Source organism: Cygnus atratus, chromosome 4, assembly GCF_013377495.2.
Source record: "Cygnus atratus isolate AKBS03 ecotype Queensland, Australia chromosome 4, CAtr_DNAZoo_HiC_assembly, whole genome shotgun sequence".
Classification (NCBI taxonomy): domain Eukaryota; kingdom Metazoa; phylum Chordata; class Aves; order Anseriformes; family Anatidae; genus Cygnus; species Cygnus atratus.
Genome location: NC_066365.1, coordinates 9,837,194 through 9,858,639, shown reverse-complemented (window position 1 = coordinate 9,858,639; position 21,446 = coordinate 9,837,194). Strand labels below are relative to the sequence as shown.

The 21,446-nt window shown below is 38.1% G+C and overlaps 1 protein-coding gene across 1 annotated transcript in view; it reads left to right on the top strand.

The window, feature by feature from the left end:
* GRID2 (glutamate ionotropic receptor delta type subunit 2) overlaps positions 1 to 21,446 on the top strand; it is a 728,283-nt gene that overhangs the window by 550,927 nt on the left and 155,910 nt on the right. Inside the window, exon 9 of the mRNA XM_035541219.2 lies at positions 17,935 to 18,036. Within this exon, the coding sequence (XP_035397112.2) occupies positions 17,935 to 18,036 (102 nt within the window). The remainder of the gene's footprint in view (positions 1 to 17,934; positions 18,037 to 21,446) is intronic.

Here is a 21,446-nt window from a genome sequence, read left to right as displayed (position 1 = left end):
GAATGGTTTTCACTGTTGCACAGAAAGTGAATTAGAAGTATAGCAAATGCATCTGCTTGGCATAAGAACAAAAACAAATTTGAGAAGCCTGGTATTAAACCCTAGATTTTCAAATTGCAGGTCTTGTGTTGTAATAATTAGAGGTTTTACAAAAATTTTAACACAAAGAATTCAGGAGAGAGCCTTTCTTTATTCCAGGTAATCCCATCCTTTTTCTTCCCACTATGCACCAGTTATTTCCTATGGAATTTCACTCTCTGCTTATTCACTCATTTCCTGAACTCCAACAATAAACTGAAGGTTTTAATTATATGTTTTGTCTCAGAGTGCCAGGACTAAGAGTTCAAGGAATTAAAAATAATATATGGCTCCAAACGTAATATTTGTAGATAATAAATTGATTCCACCCAACTTTGTAGGCTATATGGACTGCCAGAGCTGCTGGTCCTGTTGCCAGTCCCATGGCACACCCTAAGGCTGGAAGTCTGTGGGTGCAGCCTGAAGTCATTCATCATAACTCGTCTTCCCTCTTTGGCTAGGAATTCTGTGATAAATATATGTGCCAAGGATGCACCACAGAGTCCCGTCCTGTTAGATGGTCTGATAACGTTTCAGCTGTCCAGTCCACGAAATGGAATGCTGAAGTGATGGTCTGAGTCTCCTCCATATTCTGTTTTTGCTGAATCATGTCAATACTTAGATGCTATGAACAAATCACCAGGAAATGTAATGTGTCAATTCATTCGACAAGATAATTTATTTGCAGTGAATTTTTCAGCCTTGATTCCTTGAGAATTTGAGAAGAGCAAAATAAAAGTGGGGCTGAGCATTTAAACACGAGAGGTCTGACCCAAAGATGACTGCAGTCAGTAGACTTTACTCTATTTCTTGGGTCTTTGATATGGGATCTGGCTGAAATAATTAGCTGTTTGGGATTTTTTTATTTTTTATTTTTTTAAGATTAATGTATTAGCTAAAGAATAGCAGTTATTATTTCTTGACTTTCAGAAGTTGCTTTATCTTTTGTTCTTCTGCATTTAAGGAGAGGTGTAGTGTTGTTTTTTAAGGTAGTAATTCAGTTTGATATAGGATGAAATAGCCAGCCAGATGCCAGGAGAAATTGCAGAGCACTGAGTCAAACCTAGAAAAGACAAGTTTGTCCCATTCAAAGAGACATTTTTTCTTAGGCATTTTACATGAGAAGCCTATGCTTTACTAAGCAAAAGAAAAAAAAATCTCTGTAAAGAAAAAATAGCCATACCTGATGCTCAAAGAATTGTTTCATCAAAGAAGAAAGAGCAGAAGCCAAATCCTTGAAACAGTGTCATTGGTTGTCAGTTGTTTGGTGTTTTGTTGTTGTTTGTTTTGTTTTTGTTTTTGTTTTGACTAGTTAGCAGCAAGCCATTATCTAATCTGTTAGAAACAGCTCCATGAAGTCTATGGCAAATTTCAGGTTTTCAATGCTAATAAGGCACTTTCTAGGTAGATACCATGTGGTATTAATTGAAAACAGTGTCTAAAAAGACTGCCAAAACCTGGAACTCTAATGCTACTGTTATGAGCTATGAATTTAAGACTTCTCTCCTATTCTGTCAAGAAGGGGCATATCAGTAGAATTTTAAATACTGCATAGTGCAAATTTTAACACCGTGCTGTAGTACCTTAGTGGTAGAGCAGTTAAAATGTGAAAATAGAAAATGGACCTGTCTGCCTGTCTCAAAAATGTTTCAGATAGTGTACACAAACTTTTCACAAGCTATTTGTTTCCCTGCTGGATTGAACTTCCTGTCCCAAGTAGAGTTAAAAGTAGGTCATGAAACCTTTTTCTTTTTTTTTTTTTTATAAATGTTGAGAATACATTTTTTTCTACAGTCTTCCTTTTGAGAAGAGTTAGAAAATGTTTGCCCTAGTTTAAAAAAAAAAAAAAAGTAATAATAATTAAACCTCAATCTGAGACAAAACCTGGAACACTTCCAGCTAGAAAGTAGAAAGCAAGTAGAAAAATAGTAGGAATAGAATACAGTAGAAGTTATGCTAAAACGCTCCCTACTGTATTATCACTTAAAAAGAGATTTATAGCATTTCCAAGGTCCAGTACTACTCAGAAATTAGAAAATGACCAATTTATTTGAATGCCAACTTTCATAATTCAAACAGTTTATGTGTATGAGCTATGAGAGAGTTTATTTTAACCTGAGCAGACATCTAGCATAGAAAACTTCAGCACATGCAGTTCAAATTGCAGTTCAAACAAATGAAAAAAGGATGTTTCATAGCACAAATCATAAAGTGACCTTAATAACTACTGAATAAACCTCCATCTATGATACCTGTCTGCTAATACAGCAATTTATGCTATGATTCTGTATTTCAGCTGCTGTTATTTCTGAGCTATAGTTACATTTGCCCTTAAGCAAAATAGCTTGGTTTCCTTTTTAATATATTTTTTTAACCTTCTTCAAAAAACATCTGTTGTTGGTAAAATTTGGTGGATAACTAAAGGAGATGTCTACTGTAAAGCAATCTGGATTAATTGATAAACTGGGATTTGAGGGATCAGAGTTTTACAGGAAAGAGGATTATTTGGACGGGAGACACAAATAGAATTGGTTGGATGAAGGAGGGACCTAAAAATCTGAAATTTTCTTCACTCTACTTGTGGAAGTTTGCTTTCCTATTATAAAAACATCAACCATCTTGAAGCACACAGATATCCCCTGGACAGAACACCCTGCCTCAATGCCAAGAGAGCATCACCTTTGGATGGAAGGGCTGCCTGTCATTTCTTGTTTAAATTATGCCTGGCATCCCACTGTTGCCTGACTGGAAACTTGGATCATGTTCTTCCCGTCTTGCACTGATTCTTGGTTTCATTCACCATGCTGACTTTTAAGTAATGACATCTGCAAAGATTATCCTTTCTTAGGAAAGTCAGTCATCGTTTGCAGTGACACAAAAACTATTTCTTATAGACGAAACTTCTTTGGTCTCCTTTTCTCAGTGTTTCAGCACTCTAAACACAGAGTTACTTTTGCTGCAACATGTCACTGTTGTTTTTAATTGTTTCATTGGGCACCATCACCAAGCAGTCTGGTTCCATCTTCTCTGTAATCCTCCCTCCATTTGTAACTATAGTCAGCAATTAAGATTCTCCTTCATCTCCTCTCTAGAGTGAATAAACCTGAGTTTCTACTACTTACACTCTCACTATTGCAGCCCTGGCTACAAGAGTACAGACCATGTGAAAAGCCTTGCTAGAGTCAAGAAACCTGCCATCTCATCATCCATTGAGCCAGTACTTCTCATTGTAGAAAGCAATCAGGAAGATCAAGTATGTTTTAGTTAGGAAATCTCTGCCAGCTGTTCCTCAGCACCTCCCTGTCCATCATGTCTTTGGAAATACCTCCCAAAAGGATTTCCTAGATACTCCCCCAAAGAACTGAGGCTAGGTTTATCAGTGTGCTTTCTTAAGTCCTCTTTCTTGTGCTTTTTTGGAAGATGAGTGTGATGTTTGCCTTCTCCCAGTCACCATAATCTGTCAAGATCAGATAACACAGTTTTACAGTGATAACTAAATATGTCACATGCAGTCCTGTGAATTCTTTTAGTTGTTTAAGCAGCCTCTCATTAATTTACATGTGTCACGATTGTCATTCCCCCCAGACTGTGCCACCAGGTGCAGGAGCTGGAAGGACCTGGAAGCAGACCTTGCCAGGACAGATTCAGGCTAAGAAAGTTTAGAGTTTGTGTTTGTTGTCTCTAGGTCCCCTGCCCATTGAGCAGTAAGCCTCTAGTTTTTCATGGCCTTCCCTTCACTACATGGGGAGTCCTACTTCCAGTTCTTCACATACCTGCATATCCTTAAATCTCCTAGATGCATGTAACTTCACCTGAGTGCCATCCAACTCCTGCCTTTCTGTAGACAGCTGTTAATGTGCTAATTATCAGATCTGCTGTGAAAAAAAAAAAAAAAAAATACCCTAATCATTGTGTTTTGGTCTCGAGGTTAGCAGTCTTGGCAAGCAATCCCATCATGGCGTTGAGGTTGAAGAGACAATCTTCTGGTCTCTGTCAGCCTGGCTGTTTTGTGTAAGCAGTTGGTATTTATCAAGGCCATGATTTTCGCTTCCCTAACTGTCTTTTTGGTTTACTTTATTTTGTATTACAACTCCTTTTTGACCTATCTCCCTCGTAAGTAATCTGTTATAACCAAGGACAGTCAGGCCCATAGGGAAAAGGTTATATCTTTTATAAGACCAAATAATACAGTTGGAGGAAAAACAAGAAAGCTTTTTGTCTCAGAGGACTTTCATTAGTTTTCTGAGCCCAGAGCTTGTTCTCTGCCCTGACTGTATCTCTTGGTCTAATAAAAGATATTACTTCTCTCTACAAGCTTAGCCTGTTTATAGAATTACACCAGCACAGCTACAGTGACACTTCCATATGAGCAGGGGGACAGAAGCAGCTCACATGATACAAAATCCTGTGTATACGTTAAGGTTATCTGTTCAATATAGTAAGCCTGAGCGTAGATGCAATTTATGCAGAAATAGATTGGGCTGATGAAAAAATTTGTTCAAAAGAAATATGACCCTATTAGCTATCTGGAAATGGCAACAAAGTTGTCACTGTATTAAAAGTGGGAATAGAGCTGGTGGAGTGTCTTAAACCTTGTGTTAATCAGGGAAATAGCATGTAAGAAGTAACTGTAAAGAAATATTGAGGAAATGCTCTTAGCTACTGAAGTGAGATAATTGTGAATTTCATTAGCTGGGGGAGAAGGACATTGGTGAATATATTACTAGGTAGTCTGTTTTGGGTTTATTTGGGTGCCAGGGACTTGGACTTAGCACTGCTTGTTTGCCTAAGGACTTAGTCAGTTTTGATTGTTCAAGAACTTTAAATATTTTAAAAGCTCAGAATGACATTTACTGAGAGTAGGACCATCATGTACTGTGTAATGCTTACACAGTGTTACTATTAATACTTCCTTTAGGAATTATGTAGACTGTATTTTCTCAGTTTCTAAAGTGGGTAAGTATTGAATTGATAATTGCAGATGTTCATGCCAGAAACGTGATAAGCCCAGTCATGAGACAAAGATGTTCTGTAAGTACAATGTGTCCAGACAAATAAATCAGTGAAGTTTTCTGGTTATTGAATGCTCTGGAGAAACTGCTTGTAATCTCTGTAACAGCAGCTATTAGAGGATATTATTTCATGAATAAATTTGTATATGAAAAATAGATGAATTATTCACTTAGGTTTAGTGCATCTTGTGTAGAAGCATTTTACCTTTCCAGTAGCAGTACAAATTCTCATTTAATGAGTGTTTTAAAGCAATGAAAAGATTGCTGAGCATAAACCCCAGGTGTTGTGCTAAAAATGGAGACAGACATATTCAAGACCTATTCTAGGAAGAAATATAGTTGTGTTTGCAGGTGTAGAGATAGGGTTGGATCCCCAGGTAGACTAATGAGGCTTGTTTTCATTAAAACACTCCCAAGTTACATCAGCCAAGAATCTAGCCATGAGTGTCTTATGTTCAGCTTCACATTTGCAAAATGTGATTGTATTTTGGGAATGCAATGAAGTGCAGGTAAAATTAATAATATATAACTAGTGTCAACACAGTTAATGAAAGTATCTAGAGTAAAGTGTTTAAATCAGAACTAATACTGATGGCCTAATAGCCTTCATCTGTTCTTTAGACAATGAATAGATGCCACACCAAATAGGCTCGTTTGACTTCTTTTTTTGCTTCAGGCTGAAGTAGTGGGATTACAGCATATTACCAAGGATAGTAAAGATGGAAATTAGTTTGACAGTGAAATTTTAAAATACTGTAATGCTAAGAAAAAAATTATTATTAATAGCAATAATAATAAAGTAGCGAAAGCTTGTGCTGTGGTATCAAACAATAGTAATAATTTCTTCTTTCTACATTTATCAAAACCAGTAACATTCTCTTTGAAACAATTATAACAGAGGTGAACACTCAGACAAGCGTAGTCCAGACAGACAAGAGCCATCTTTCAAGCAAGCACTCTTTGCCCTGAAAATATTTGTACCTTCTTTAGTGTGGCTGTTAACCCAAGGGCCTACAGACTGGAAGATAATTAGCATCCCCAGTGAAAACATTTGAGTGTGCATTGGAAGATAATGCAGTGTACCCACAGGCTGTTGAAAAACAGGCCTCCAGGATTATGTTCCTGAGCTGTATTTAGCATTTGAAGGGATAATATTATTTTTCCTTTCCAGCTGAAGTAATTTCTCTCTTCTCTTGGGAAGGAGTTTAGCATACTCACTCACATCAGCAGAGCAAAAGGCTATTATCTGACATATTCGTGGATAGATATGCAGAGAGTTAGAGCATTCTTGAACATTGCCGACCCCTCAGGTAACTGATTATACAGGGGAAACAGCCCCGTAGCTATCAGGCAGGTAACACGAACAGGGGGTAGTTGAAACTTGGGGAAAAATGAGGACAAAGTGCTTAATTTTAGTTATATCTCTAATGATGATCATGATTACAGTAAAAAGCTCCATTACACAGGTTGCTCTACTAACATATAAGTTTCCTACCTTATACCACAGTTCCTACCTCTGTTTGCTTACAGTCATATCAAGTGGGTGCAGCTGAAAATGGGAAGCAGCAAGTCATCTGGGCAAATATCATAGTTGTAATACGTTGAAGAAGATAATTTAAGCCCAATTATTGATTTGTTAATGTAATTAAAAATAAGCATTTCTCCCTTCTTAAAAGTAATAGGTCTTTTCAAATGGAAAGATTTTTTTAAAAATTGGTATTATCCCTTGAAATTAAATCCTAGAAACACAGTAGTGATGAGCACGGTATAGAGCTACTCATCTGGTTAACTAATCACTGGTGTATATGCCACAATATGTTTTTAGAAGGAGCTTTGCAATGTTACAGTAACTAAAAAAAATATCAATTGTTTAAAGTTCTCAGGTTCTTTGCACAATCTCAGCATTTTGTATGCTAAACAGAATCTATTATGGGAATACAGTCTACTAGAAAATAAAATTCTCATCTCTTTCAAGTTAGATTTTTAATGTGTTTCTGTAGTTTTAATTACTAAGATACAGTGTTAATTTATTTTTGTGGCAACTTTCAGTGTCATTAGGGCAGTGATTTTCATTTGTAATAAAAATGTATTTTACTGATTCAACTATTCTAGAGAGGGCTTATTAGAGGCCTTCATCCTTCAAGCTAATATTTTATTATTTTCCACAAGGATTCTTTATTTAAGCCTTCAAATATTTAACTACATATCACTTGCCATTTAAATGTTTATGATATGTAGATTGTTCTGTCAAGATTATTCACTGTAATAAGAGCAAATACTTGCATTGTATAAAGCAATGAGTGTGTAAAATTACACTGCAGGCCATTCAGGTTCTCCAGAGGAATCTACTAAAAATGTTTTGTCTTGATAGGCAAAACTCAGGTTTTTCCTATCCAAAATTCTGTAACCTTCCTCTTTGGTTCAACTGAAAGATAAAGCAGAACAAGTTTTTTTGCAAGCACTTCTCAAAGACTTCTTAGAAACTTTGTGTCTAATTACCAGATTAGCTTTTTTAGGTGTCTGAGTAAGATTAATAGTCTGCCTCAGTAATGCTATTTTAATGTTTTGGTTTGTTTTTAATTTTTCAGTAGTAAATAATAGCCATGTAGAAATACTTGACATTTTTACAAAATTGTATCTGAACCCTTCTTCACTAGGCAATACTTTTTTCCTGCTCTCTCAGCATATGAGATTCATGCTCAGTCATTGCCTCTTTCTCTAATATAGAAGTACCCACTCCTTTATGTGAATCCACTGAACTTGCCACCAGCAGATCTAGTTAGGATCTGGCTATTAGTTTGCAAAGTACTGATTACCAGCGAATACAGTGAGTTCCAAACTTGCCTTAAATACCACGTGTTAAGTAATGCATGAAAGTGTAATGTAAATATTTTTGACAGGATTTTTACAGTTCACCACTCAGCTGTGAATGCTGAACAGCATCACCATCAGTAAGAAAGACTATGCAATCAAAATTACAGTTTTTCTGATGGTCATATGTCTCTGAGATCATTGAGGGTATCTTCAGAAGGCTGTAGGAGCACAGGTCTTACTTGGACACAACCTTTCTTCTATGTAATTATGTCCTGTGGTATGTGAAAGGAAAGAAGCTAAATACATTTTCTGTGCTGAAGGTGAGTGCTGGTAGTTAGAGAGGAAATTGCTTTTGATCCTTATCAGTTCAACATTTGGTTATCACTGTAACAGTTCTGTCAGGGACTTTAGAAAAGAAGTGAGTACAAAAATAATTTCAGTAGTGGTTTATTGATGCTGTAAAGGCCTGTGGGTGTGGAGCTGAGATCATCTGGAAAAGAAAATCTTCAAAAGGATTATCTGGACCATATAGAGGGATAGAACCCTGGTATGAGATAGACCATTAACTATTTCCTGAAAGGTTTTCCAGTGCTCAGTGCTCCTGGCTCCTGCCTGATCTTTAGGACTCTAGCTGAACACATCTGCTCTCATTGTGTTTGCATGTAGCAGGACGATGTCCCCTTTCATAATCCAGGTACCACAACCATTTCCTCAAATTCACACTTGGCCTTTCTGTTCTCCACTTCCCCACATCTCATGGTCCAAAACCAGCCTGCAGAAGGAGGTGATACTTCCTTTAGAGAGTAGAGAAGAAAATGTCTGTTTGCTGTGGGCTTTATCCACCCAATGCATTTACATGGTCCAAGCTGTTGCTTGTAACAGGTGCTCTATTTGGTCAATGCTGTGCTAAGTTTATTGGTTCCTTTGCGATCATCTCTGATTGCTAACAAAGATGCTCTGTGCTGAGGGAGTAGAAAAAACACCCCACAACTGTATTTGCTTTACTACCAACTTCTCAAAAAAATATGATCCAATACATCATTTGTAATATCTAGTCCTTAATGCACTGAAAATTGGTGACACTCTAGCCATACAGACTGTGAGCATGGGTTATACTGGAATAATATTTTCTAACATATCAGTGACAAAATGTTGCTTTGATTTACTAGCCAGCATCAAGCTAGTAAGTCAGTGACATATCCACCTTAGCAAGCCTCTTTTTATCTGACAACATTGAAAATAAATCCTGGATTTTAGGAACAGAGTATTGATCTATGTGTAAGCAAAGATTGTTTCAATCTCTGCATTTGCCATTTAAGCATCACAGGAACCTATAGAATCAACAGAAAGTGGTTTATCATCTAGTGCTATGCTTACTGCAATGTCATGTTAGCTTCTCTGTAGTGATAAACTTGAAGGCAATTTTCAACTGACAGCTTATTTTTGTTTCCCGTTTTCACCAAAGGTCTCCATTCTTCAGACATTTCCAGGCATGCTTTGATACATGCATGTAAAATAGAAATAAGTTAAAGTGGCTGAAATTTCACGTGAATTTCTTGTTCTCTATCTGCAAAAATAATTTATAGATAGATTTTATTTGGTCACTGTTGATGGTTTGTGAGCAGGTGTTTCATAGTCCCTGTGCCTGGGAAGCATATTGCACTGTCATGTAAGAATAGGAGATGCCCTCATCACATCCTTCTTTGTGCTACATTTAAGAAGGAGTTGGCAAATTCTTCTGTGCTGAACAACAGAGAGCACAAGCTACTTTGATGTGGCATAAGTTTGAAAAGCTTCTAGACGGGTGCACATATGCTTCAAAAAAACTATATCATCTGTCCTGGACAGTGGTGCATGTTCTCACACTACTTCCATAATAATTCTTTTGTCTCTCACATTGGTAATGAGAGGTGAATGTGTCTGAGGAGACAGGGGCCTAGCTGTACTGGCTGGGATAAAAGTAGTATCTTTTCACGTGTCTTTTTTTTGGCTTTTTATCTGGTTTGAAAGGAGTGTTTTCATGCCAGTACATCGTTGTATTGAGTAAGGCAGGAGTGATTTTTTTTTTGTGTCTTATTTACTCTGTATCTCATGCCAAAGAGTTGTGTAGCAATTCCAACCATTATAAGTGCATGTTTAAACATGAGGTTGTTCTCTCTCAAAGGATTTCAGACAATATATTTGCATAGTATGTGCATCCTAGGAATACTTCCCACATTTTACCAAGTCCCAAGTCCTGTGAATGCAACTCTTCTTTTTTATGCATCAGGAAATCACTGTAGCCATACTGCCCAGTGAGCATTTGATTGTTTTATATATATATATATATATATATATATACATACACAGTTTTGTCTAAGTATTGATGGAGTATTGCTTCATTTAAAATCCTTTTCCCAATGTAAATGGAAGAATTCTATATGGTATACCTGAAAATATATATCTATATAATTCATAACATTTTGCCTCATATGAAAAGATAACCAGATACAGAGTTCATTGTGCAAGCAGTGGTGTGATAATTCCACTTATACTTCAAAAATACAGCTAAGGAGACGCCACTGAGATTAGTCCAGATGTTCTGTACCCTCACTGGGCCCTCTGCATACCTAAGCACATAATTCCTTGTCAGCCTTCTTTAATACAAGCACCGATTTCTTTAGTACACAGGCCTGTACTACTGTGGTTATTCTGCTCCGGGGCTGGAGCTAGACAACAGCCTTTCTTTTTCCTCACAGCTTGAAGTGATGAAGCTAATGCACAATTCACCATGTAGATTTACTTCCAGAACTGACTCCCAGACTGCTAATTCTGTAGTTACATTCAAAGGGAGATTTTCATTGTGGGGAGAAAAAAAAAAAAATCTAGGTGCTTCTCGGCATGCCTGCTTGCTGAGCCGAACGCAAGGTAGAGTGGAGGTACCGAAGTCACTCAGTGCTGGCAGCAGGCTGCTGCAGAAGCAGGGTGTTCACACCTGGCCAACTTGCTCCGTTCTGAGGGATTCACTTCTGTGGTTTATTGGACTGGATTTGTTCAGAATCCTGTTCCGTAAACTATTTCGCTCTAAGTAGAATAGTGCTGGGTTTGTCCTATGCTATTGCAATTTTGATTTATTTATGGAGCTCTGCCCACAGAATTTTTGAGCCCTGCAACAGTGCAAATACATTCCACTTTGTCAAACGCTTTCTGAAAAATCAAATCCCCAGAAAGCACCTTATTAAGCTGAAGGAAAAGCTGAGAGTCCATTGAATGTTCTTAAACTCCCAGGGAATTGATGAGAAGCTGAAATGTGCAGTGCATATTTTGCTGTTACCTGTAGAGAGGGAGATTCATACAGTTCAGTGGAAAATAGTATTTTTCATTGTTTGCTGCTGATCGGGTTTGATCAAAGGCTTTACAATGGTACAAAAATCCTATATATCATGGTCTAATAGGAGCTGCAGCTGTACCTGTGTCTGAGTACTTTCCTCTTTGATTTCATAAAGATTCAGTGATGCCCCAGCATTGGATGGACAAAGTTCAATTATAATTTATTTCTTTCTTTATTTTAGAACTTGCATGATTTAGATAAAAGACTTCCTCATAAACTGTTAGAATGCCTAGTGAGAAGGGAACTAGTGATTTGCAATTAAAAACCAGAGTGAGTGTATTTAACCTGGCCACAAATCTTAGCTTACTTGATATTATCAGTTTCCCTGGAATAATGCAGACATCAGTGAGTAAACTGGCCATGTAAAATGAAAGCGATATTCATGAATTTTACTCTGGAAATATGAAAAGTTTGATAGTCTAAAGGAGGATTTGCCTCCTGAAGAGAAAAAGAAGTGTCTGTGTGTGTTGGGGGAAGATCATTGCTTTCTCTTCTTTGGAGGAGGGAGATTCAATTAATGTCGTTTTAAGTTATTTTATTTTTCTTACCTGATAAACTATAATGAGGTGATAGCGTTGTTTCTACACAGTAAAATACATAGTAAAAAAATATGTAAAAGTCGATATCAGACTTAATGACTAATATCTCTCTTCAGTGAAGCTTCTTTTTTCCTTCCAAACTTGCTGCTGTTCACTGTGTAGGCTGGGTGATACATGACCAAGTCAGTTCACAGGATAATGTCTGAAAAGCGACTGTTCTTGTGTGGTTGCTGGCCTCCCTGTATCTGTAGACCAAAACTCCAGCATCTAGCAACTTGGTGGTGCCAGCCGTTACATTTCTACCTCAATTTTCAGCAATGAGCAAACAAAAACTGCCTCCTTATAAAGGTTATTTTACCATTCAGGAAATGCTAGAACATACCAGTAGCCTGCAAGCGCGTGCTTTCACCGTGTATGGGCTGTGGCATAGGACTATGGAAGAAGGACTGGTGCTTTCCCTGTGAATGCTTGGTGCCACAGCAATCCCTGGGCACTACCAGAATTTCCAGGGGAGTTTCCCGGGGCAGCTATCCATGGTGGAGTCACCAAATGGTAAAGGGACAATGTCTGGGTCAAAGAACAGGCTATACAGACTGTTTGGCTTTAAATTTGGAGGCAGTGGGAAAGATATCACTGTCTGTTTCATTAATATCCTTGTTTTGGTCTTCAAGGAAAAGACGTGTTAAGGTTTTCAGGGGACAGGAGTGAAAAAAAAAAAATATATATATATATATATGAAAGGTGAAAGCAAGAGAAGCGGGACCATACAGCAATGTATTTTGTCCTATCTCCCTCATAACACAAAAGGAGGAACAGGAGGTGAGGGGAAGTTTCCTGAGAGTGAGGAGTATCTGAGAGAAAAGGAGAATCAAAGGCTAAAGAGAAAGAAGAAGGGACCCAAGGTGATTGGAAAGATGAATCAAAACTGGATGAAGTGAAAGCAAGACAAAACCTAGGTCCCTTTACCAACCAAAAAAGAGCAAGATGGGAAAAGGCACAGGAAACAGCAGGGAAGATCAAGGGAAAGAAAAGCAAAGAGGAAAGAAAGTGTGCTGGAAGTACACAGGGAAATGGCAGGAGTCATTGCAATATGGGAAAGAGCAAAATAACCCCAGGTTAGGGAGCTGCTGAGAGAGTACTGGGTTCACGGAGAGGACTCGTGAAGGGAAAAAAAAAAAAAAGGGTTTTATAAAGATAAAAGAGAAGACACTTAGAAATGGCAAATGATAGATTAAAACCACCAAATTTCAAATGAAAGGAAAAGTAGTAATAAAGAAAGTAAGCAAGAGATGAAGGGGGCGGGGGAGCGGAGTGAGGGACCATTAGAATGACACCACTGGCTTGCGGAAATGGTTTATTATCTTTGAGATGTGGTGATTTACTATACTTTCCAAAAAATCACACCATTAGAGTTCCTCTGGAAACTTGGCCTAAGCACGAAGCTGTGCTTCATGAGTGGAGCACATGGTATGAGAACAGCTATGTAGTCTATGCTTTTTTCCCCCTATATTCAACATTTGTCAATGGTCTAAAACATCCAATTATAACTTCTGGCACCAATCTGGGTGCACGAGGCCTTGAGAAAATGTTGAGTCGAGAGCTGGAAGGGAAACAAACAGCACGTTACCAGCAGGTAGTTTTCCATTAGCTTCTTTATTTCTATTCACTAAGAAAAGAAATTTGGGCAGCCTCCGAAGTGAAACATTTTATTAACTGTGTGCTGTGTTATTTGATCGTGTGCTTTGGCTTTGAAGAAAGAAATCCTTACTTAGATCATTTGCATTTCTGTCTATGATCAGTTAATAAAACAAATAGACTACTTCAAGTGCTACAATTATGATCCTTAAGCCACTAGATTTAAAACTAAACTTGTGTGCTCACATTCTCCTAACATAGCTTGAAAACAGCAGAGTGAGTCCATTCCTTCTAGTCCAGAGGCAAATTAAAGCAATAAAACATACTGTACAAAATAATAAATGCACAGAACTATATAGGTTTCCTTACATAGAATGCAGGAGGAACAAGTGCTGCTATACATTATACAATTTGTTGAACATAGTATTTTCTATTGATTTTAACAACTTATTTACTGAGTATTACATAAGCTTCAGTTAAGAAGTTAAACAGAAAGCTTTCCAACTAACCAATTGTATTAGGAAATTTTGTATGAAGTCCTCGTTTCTTTAATTAAGCCGAGGATTACAAAGGCCATTGGCTTACCCAAGGCCATCAGACTTTTTGCAGATGTTTTTGACCGACTATTGGGTGATGGCTATGGGGTCGAGCTAATGGGACTCTACCCAGGTAACAGAGTGTCCCCCAAAACTTTTAATTGCTGACCGTATCTGAATGACAACCAAAACAAATAATAACAATAATAATAATAATAATAGTATTAATAGTAATAATGTGTACGAAATAAGTGATGCACAATGCAATTGCTCACCACCCGTTGACCGATGCCCAGCCTATCCCCGAGCAGCTGGCCCCCCACCCCGGCTAGCCACCCCTATATATTGTTCAGCATGACGTCAGATGGTATGGAATACCCCTTTGGCCAGTTTGGGTCAGCTGTCCTGGGTCTGTCCCCTCCCAGCTCCTGCTGCACCCCTAGCCTGCTCGCTAGCAGGACAGAGCGAGAAGCTGAAAAGTCCTTGGCTTGGTGTAAGCACTGCTCTACAACAATTAAAACATCAGCATGTTATCAGCGCTCTTCTCATCCTAATCCAAAACATAGCACCCTGCCAGCTACTAGGAGGAAAATTAACTCTGTCCTACCTGAAACCAGGACAGTGGAGAATGGATTGAGAGCAGCTCTGGGGCTGTTAGTAGATGAGAATCTCAACATGAGCTGGCAATGTGCGCTTGCAGCTTAGAAAGCCAACCATATCCTGGGCTGCATCAAAAGCCGTGTGGCCACCAGGGCGAGGGAGGTGATTCTCCCCCTCTACTCTGCTCTTGTGAGACCCCACCTGAAGCACTGTGTTCAGCTCCTGGGCCCCCAGCACAGTAAGGACATGGAAGTACTAGAACGAGTCCAGAGGAGGGCCACAAAGATGATCAAGGGACTGGGACTGGATCACTTCTCCTACAAAGGCAGGCCGAGAGAGTTGGGGCTGTTCAGCCTGGAGAAGAGAAGGCTCTGAGGAGACTTGATAGTGGTTTTCCAATACTTAAAAAGGGCCTACAGGAGAGCTGAGGAGAGAGTCTCTGTCAGGAAATGTAGTGATAGGACAAGGGGTAATGGCTGTTAACTAAAAGAAGGTAGATTTGTATTAGATAAAAGGAAGAACATTTTTGAGGGTGGTGAGGCACCGGCACAGGCTGCCCAGAGAAGCTGTGGATGCCCCATCCCTGGAAGTATTCAAGGCCAGTTTTGATGGGGCTTTGGGCAACCTGGTCTAGTGGAAGGCGTCCCTGCTCATGGCAGGGGGTTGGAACTAGCTGATCTTTATGGTTCTTTCCAACCCAAACCATTCTATCATTCTATGATACTATGATTGTGTGTGATTGTCCTCAACTATGATCACACCAGACCACTGTATTTTTCTCAATTAACTGACAGAGTTTTAATTATATGTTACACTGCCAGCAGAGTTCACTGGTTTCATGTGGAATATTTATATTGTGGGGTTGATTGTGGAAAAAATCTGGGAAAAAATAGGGGAAAAAATCTGCCTATAAGCTCTGTCCTAGAGGCATTATAGATTTTAGTGTTCCAAATTCTGTATAAATCATTGCCTGGAAAGTGGAAATATGCATAAAATAGATTTTTGTCTATTTTAATATTGATTTCAAGTTACAGGTCTTCCATAATGCATATTTCATATAGGCAAAAATTTCTAATAAAGAAGCACCTTTGTAAAGGGAGGTCAATTCTCGTCTCTGCTAGTGAAAGAGGAGAGACAAACCCATGCTAGGAATGAGGGTAGAGGGGCTAACAAGCTGGGAAGTGGATGATCAGAGGAGACTGTACATTGGATAGTAAAGGAAACAGAATATTAACAACTTTTACATCTTCATAATTTTGTATCTGAATGTAGCAGAGTGATCACTGTCATTAAAATAAATGGAAGAAATTTCATCTGAAGTAAAAAGCACTATAAATGACAAAATTCACATGGTACAAAGAAGACAGGTACAGTGCTCAGTAATCACATGTATTGTTCTAAATAAATCAACCAGAATTAACGTGAGATTCTGTTACTGCCTGATCTAGTCTCTCATTTCAACTATCAGAGGCAGAACAAAAGAAAAAGAAAAGCAAATGCAGAAGCAGCGGATGTTTTGCAAAAGCAGTTAAGCAAGAGGTAGAGCTGAAGAGGAAGCTTCATACCATCCCCCTTGCTGTTTCAGCAATAGCTACGTTTGCTTTTGCTGCATTGACATGCTCAAATTGTCATCAATAAATGTTGATTCGTTTTCGCCTAATAACAGTAAGCAGCTCGCACTCAAAATCAATTTCAACTTTATTGGCAAGGCACTGCACATTTGTCTTCACCATGACTGTGCTGCATAAAGGAACAATTGAACTGAAAATTAAATGAACAATAATTGAAAATAAAATGTGGCTTTTTAAAGGAAAATTAGTGCTATGCTAAATTTGTAGCAATCAGTAATGTTGTGCTGTTTTCCGTTAAAAATGTAGAATGGCTTGGGCTAAAAAGTTAATTATATAAATATGTACACAATAATGTACATAATTAAAAATGGACTTTACCCTCAAAAGGATACAAAGGCTCTTCAGAAACTTCATAGGGTTTTAAATCTGGCAAAAGCAGTACAGTATCCGTGGTAATTAGGCTTTCAACACATTTGGATATGCTAATTGGATCCAAGTTCTAATTAGTTTCTTTATGCGACTGAGAATGACAATCACTGAATTAATTTAGTGTACTTTTATTCTTAACTTAGTGCTGTTTTCAATATTTCTAATACAGAAAATGTAGACTATCAAATGCTTTGCTTTGTAGGATAGAAGTGGTTTATCTCATACAGTGTATGGTGCACACGCTTCAAATTCATTCACTGTGTTTCACAGCCCTATTAATGTAACACACTTCAGCAGTTAGGTTTTTCAGCTCAAACTGTTGGACACCTTTGCCAGAGGAGGGATGAGGTTCTGGAACCTGTCAGCAGTTCATTGGTGTTGCTGTTAACAGCTAGGCATGCTGTGGAGGAGGTACTGAGAAAGCAGAGCTGGCTCCAAAGTCCTGTGAAGTCAGTCATTGTCCTTCTGTTGTTTTTTGGATTTAACACCGGTATTTTTACAGGCCAGATGAATTTTGCAATTAATTCCAAAAATGAAACCAGTAATGCTTGTACATGTTGCCAAGGGTCTATTTCTCTGTACCTTAGATAATCATCTATCATCATGTAAGAATGTAGGATAGTTATATTTTCAGAGGAACTAAATTACAGGTCACTATCTACTAAACTCAGATTAAAAGGCAGTTAGTCTTAGAGAAATCCCAGAGCAAAAGCTTCTGTCCATAACAGCCCAACAAATACGGTAGCACCAATGCAAAACATCTCATAGCTGAATTCCTTTCTCTGCACCATCTATTGCAGTCCTTTCTAAATACTTCGGTGTGCCTACGTGTCTTTTCTCAGTCATTTTTAAATGGGATTTTTAACCTCGCTAAAAATCACTGCTGTTTCATTATCAATGAGTAGTATATGTTTTAATTAAAACTAGTTAATTCCTTTCATCAGAGTTCCACTAGGAACGATGGGCTGGAGCAGACAGCATACTGAAATTATGGTAGCTATTATTTCTCCAATTAGTGTATCACTGGAAGTCAGGTAGAAGTACTTTTACAGCCATACTACTTTTCAAATCTTTTTCATTAATACAGAAGTCCTCCCTGAGCTCTTCTAAGGCAATACATATTCCAACCCTGGATGCTGTCATCCATTACGCTCTGGTATTTAAAAGCACAAATATCCCTAATTGCTTCATTTACAATTTAAAGAAGAATCTGTCCACAAACTCTTCTCTGACTTTCTGTCCCATCAATTCCAGAAGGTGTTGTGTTTATTTCGTATGTTCTTGCTTAAAGCTGCCTAAGAGAAGTGATTTTATGGGCAATGCAGAAACAAATTCTTCTTTCTCTTTCAGCTTGGCTGCTGGAATCCTGTCACTGGTCTGAATGGGTCGCTAACTGACAGAAAGTTGGAGAATAACATGCGAGGAGTGGTTCTGCGTGTGGTGACCGTGCTGGTAAGCAGAGATCCTCATCATTTTGCACTTGGAGGAATGTTTTTTCTCCATCTTGCCTCATCTTCTTGACTAAGGGTAATTGGAAAGGATTTTTATTAACTATATCATATTACCACGAACTTAGTCAATGTTAAGTGTCTAAATTCTGCTTGTCAGTACCAGAGTAAAGGAGCAATTTCCATGAAATAAAATTATAGTAAAGTTCATTTCAGAACATGAATCAAACACATTAAAACCTGTTTCTTCCACAGGCACATACTAAATTAGATAACACAACCATATGAACTGATAAAGGTAACTTCAAATGTCCTGTTAGCTAAAGTTACCTAGCTGAAACTCTAAATGATTCATAAGATATAGCTGCCTTCCAATTACCTTCCCAAAATGAGTACAGCCTGACACAAATTACTGCACTCAGAAAAATATTCAAGATCAGTTTAGGGGGAGTGATGTTAGTTCAGTAAAATACCTGCTGCTCCCTCTTGGTTCCTTCAGCCAGGTGTCTCCTTTGTGGACACTTTGCATTAAGCAGCTACTGTTGGTTTAAAACTGAACAGACATTGTCTACCAGGACAGGAAGGTATTTGTTGAAATGAGGCCAGTTTATTCCCTGTCATAAGCTTTGGCTGCTCAATTGCTTGTTAGAGGGGAAAAAAAATGAAAGAAAAATAAATATATGTGAGATGTATAAGCTTCTTTGGAGCAATGCCTTCTCCCCACCCACCAGCCCTCACCCCCCAGAAAAGAAAAAAAAAAAAAAACACAAAATAGAAAAAAAAACGCAGTATCTCTTGAGGTGTATGCATACATTGATAAATATCTGGTGGTGGGAGGGTGCAAAGAGGATAGAGTAAGGCTTTTCAGTGGTGCCTAGTGACAGGACAAAAGGCAGTGGGCACAAGCAGAAACAGAGGAGGTTACCTCTGTACATCAGGAAGCACTTTACTGTGTGGGTGACAGAACACAGGCACAGGTTGTCCGCAGAGGTTGTGGAATCTCCATCTCTGGAGGTATTCAGAAGCCATCTGGACATGGTCCTGGGCAACCAGCTCTAAGTTGCTCAGCCCAAACAAGAGGGTTGGACTGGATGACCTTTCTACCTCAACCTCTCCATGACTGTGTGAAAGTTGACCCAGGGCTGCAGATCCGTGCTATATTATTATATTGAGCTACTTCCCTATCTCTGCTATTCATGTTTTTCACTGCGGGTTTTGTGTTTGAGGGCCTGAATGTTTGCTTATAAAGAAAAAGGTAAGAGTGGATCCCATTGCTGATGTTCTGTGATAAAGGAAAAGTCTCTGTCAGGGATGGAAGGTGGAAACACTAGAGTGAGTGTCAGCACCACAGACAGAGAAGTTTCATACCCCTTCAATTATTTCTTGTGTATTTAGAAGCCATTATCTGTCAGGGTGCCCAGTCTGTTCCATCTCTTAGTATGCTAGCAGATGTCCTGCCATAGTGTCTACAAAACAACATGAAACAAAACAAAAAACCACACACACGCACAAAACTCACAACTAAATAAGAAGGATGAATTAACAGGAGAAGACAAAGCAGTAGGGTTCTTTCATACTTCATTAATTGCATGGTCATCAAAATAGCATCATGATGACAGTGGCTGATCTTTATGTTCTGCCTGGTATGCATTTTAATTGATTCAGTATAATTGTGTGTTGGCAAAAATGTTCTGTGGATGTTGTCTAGCAAAAATAGATTGGTGTCTTTGACTTTTTTTTCTTATTTCTTCTCCTTCCCTTACTCTATTCCTCTGACTTCATACCCAGTTATCATTTTAGTTAGCATGCTAGAGAATATTCTTCTTTCAAGTCATTATAGTATGAATATTTAACAACTTGCAAACATACAAAAAAAAGGCACTAGTTATGCTGATAGGATTCCATGTTAATAATAAAAACAATTGCATTTAATGTTCAGCGCACATCATATGTCAGTTCAGGCTCCTCTTCTGGCTGCAATCCTCATGTGACGTGAGCATACTCCTGTTTTGGTTTTGTTGACAGTTTTAAAGCACAACTAGTGAAAAACACAATTACTCTGAATTGTGCTTTGCTGAAATCCACTAATTTACCATTTTGAAAACTGACTCATTTTATGTAGAATGTGCACTGAAAGCAATATATGACGAAGATGAGAATGATTCATGTTGGCTTCGTAATATAAGCATTCATTTATTCTCTTAAATAGTAGAGCTTTGTGTGGTTGTTCAGTGCAACATAGACAAAATCATCTGAGAACCACATTACAAACTGAGGTTCATTTAATTTTACTCAGCAAAGATGAGAGACAAGGATTTTGTAAACTGGGTGAATTGAGGGAGAAAGTAAATATTTACTCAAATTCGTTAGCCAGAAATGGTATTTTTCCCCAGCACTTCCCTTGATTGATGTTAACTTGAGTACTTTCACCCAAATGCCAGAAATCAGGAGGATAAAATACTGTTTCTCCCTTATCCACAAACTCTAATGGCAGAGAGAGAGAAGCAGCCAGGCACACACTGACAGCAAATCAGGCTGCTAACTGAAAGCCTGAAAAGTTGGACAGTGCAGATGCCAGAATTGCAAAGTGATTATTATTTCTAACCTTATCCAGTCTTTGGATGTTCATAGATGTTGCTACTGCTCCCGTGGGTGACGGAGCATTATATAGGGTGCTTACCCTGTAGCAGTTTCTCTTACTATGCATGAGTACGGGTTATTCATGAAGATATGCTGGTTTCTAAATTGTAGTTTGATCTGAGAATTAAAATGTACCTGTTATTAGCATATCATTACTTCAAACATATCTGTTGCTTTGGAATGAAGTTATATGGCCTTTGCTTGTTACTAATTTTAGCTTGGTTCCCATCTTCATTCAAGTAGCTTATTGCAATGGGGCAATTCTGTTATTTTTTCTGGAACAGAATGAAGAAATAGATATAATATTTGGATTTGAGTGAAGTCGTGGCTGAGATGACATAACACTGTGAAAATGAAGCAAAATCATGCAAACAGTGTATTAATGCTTGTTTTCTCTACTTCAAAAACTAGATTTTTAGTCCCTCTATTTGTTGGTATTCAATTTGATCTTACAAAAACTTGGTCATCAAAGACACCAACTAGAATTTCATTTAGACCTATTTATTTTACAGCAGTTATCAAAGGAAAATTGCTGTTAAGATATGGCCTTTAATTTTGTTATTTCAACTTATACTTGTCTGGTCAAAATTTAGTGTCTTTGAAATCTACAGAACTGTTTTATATAAAACAAGACCGTAGTAATAGATGGAAGTACATTGTTCTTCCATGTTTATATGTGCTGTGTAGGACTAACATGGGGATTTATATTTAACACGTGATGAAAAATGTAAGGCTTTTGATATGTGTATAGGAGGGATTTCACCCATCAATTTT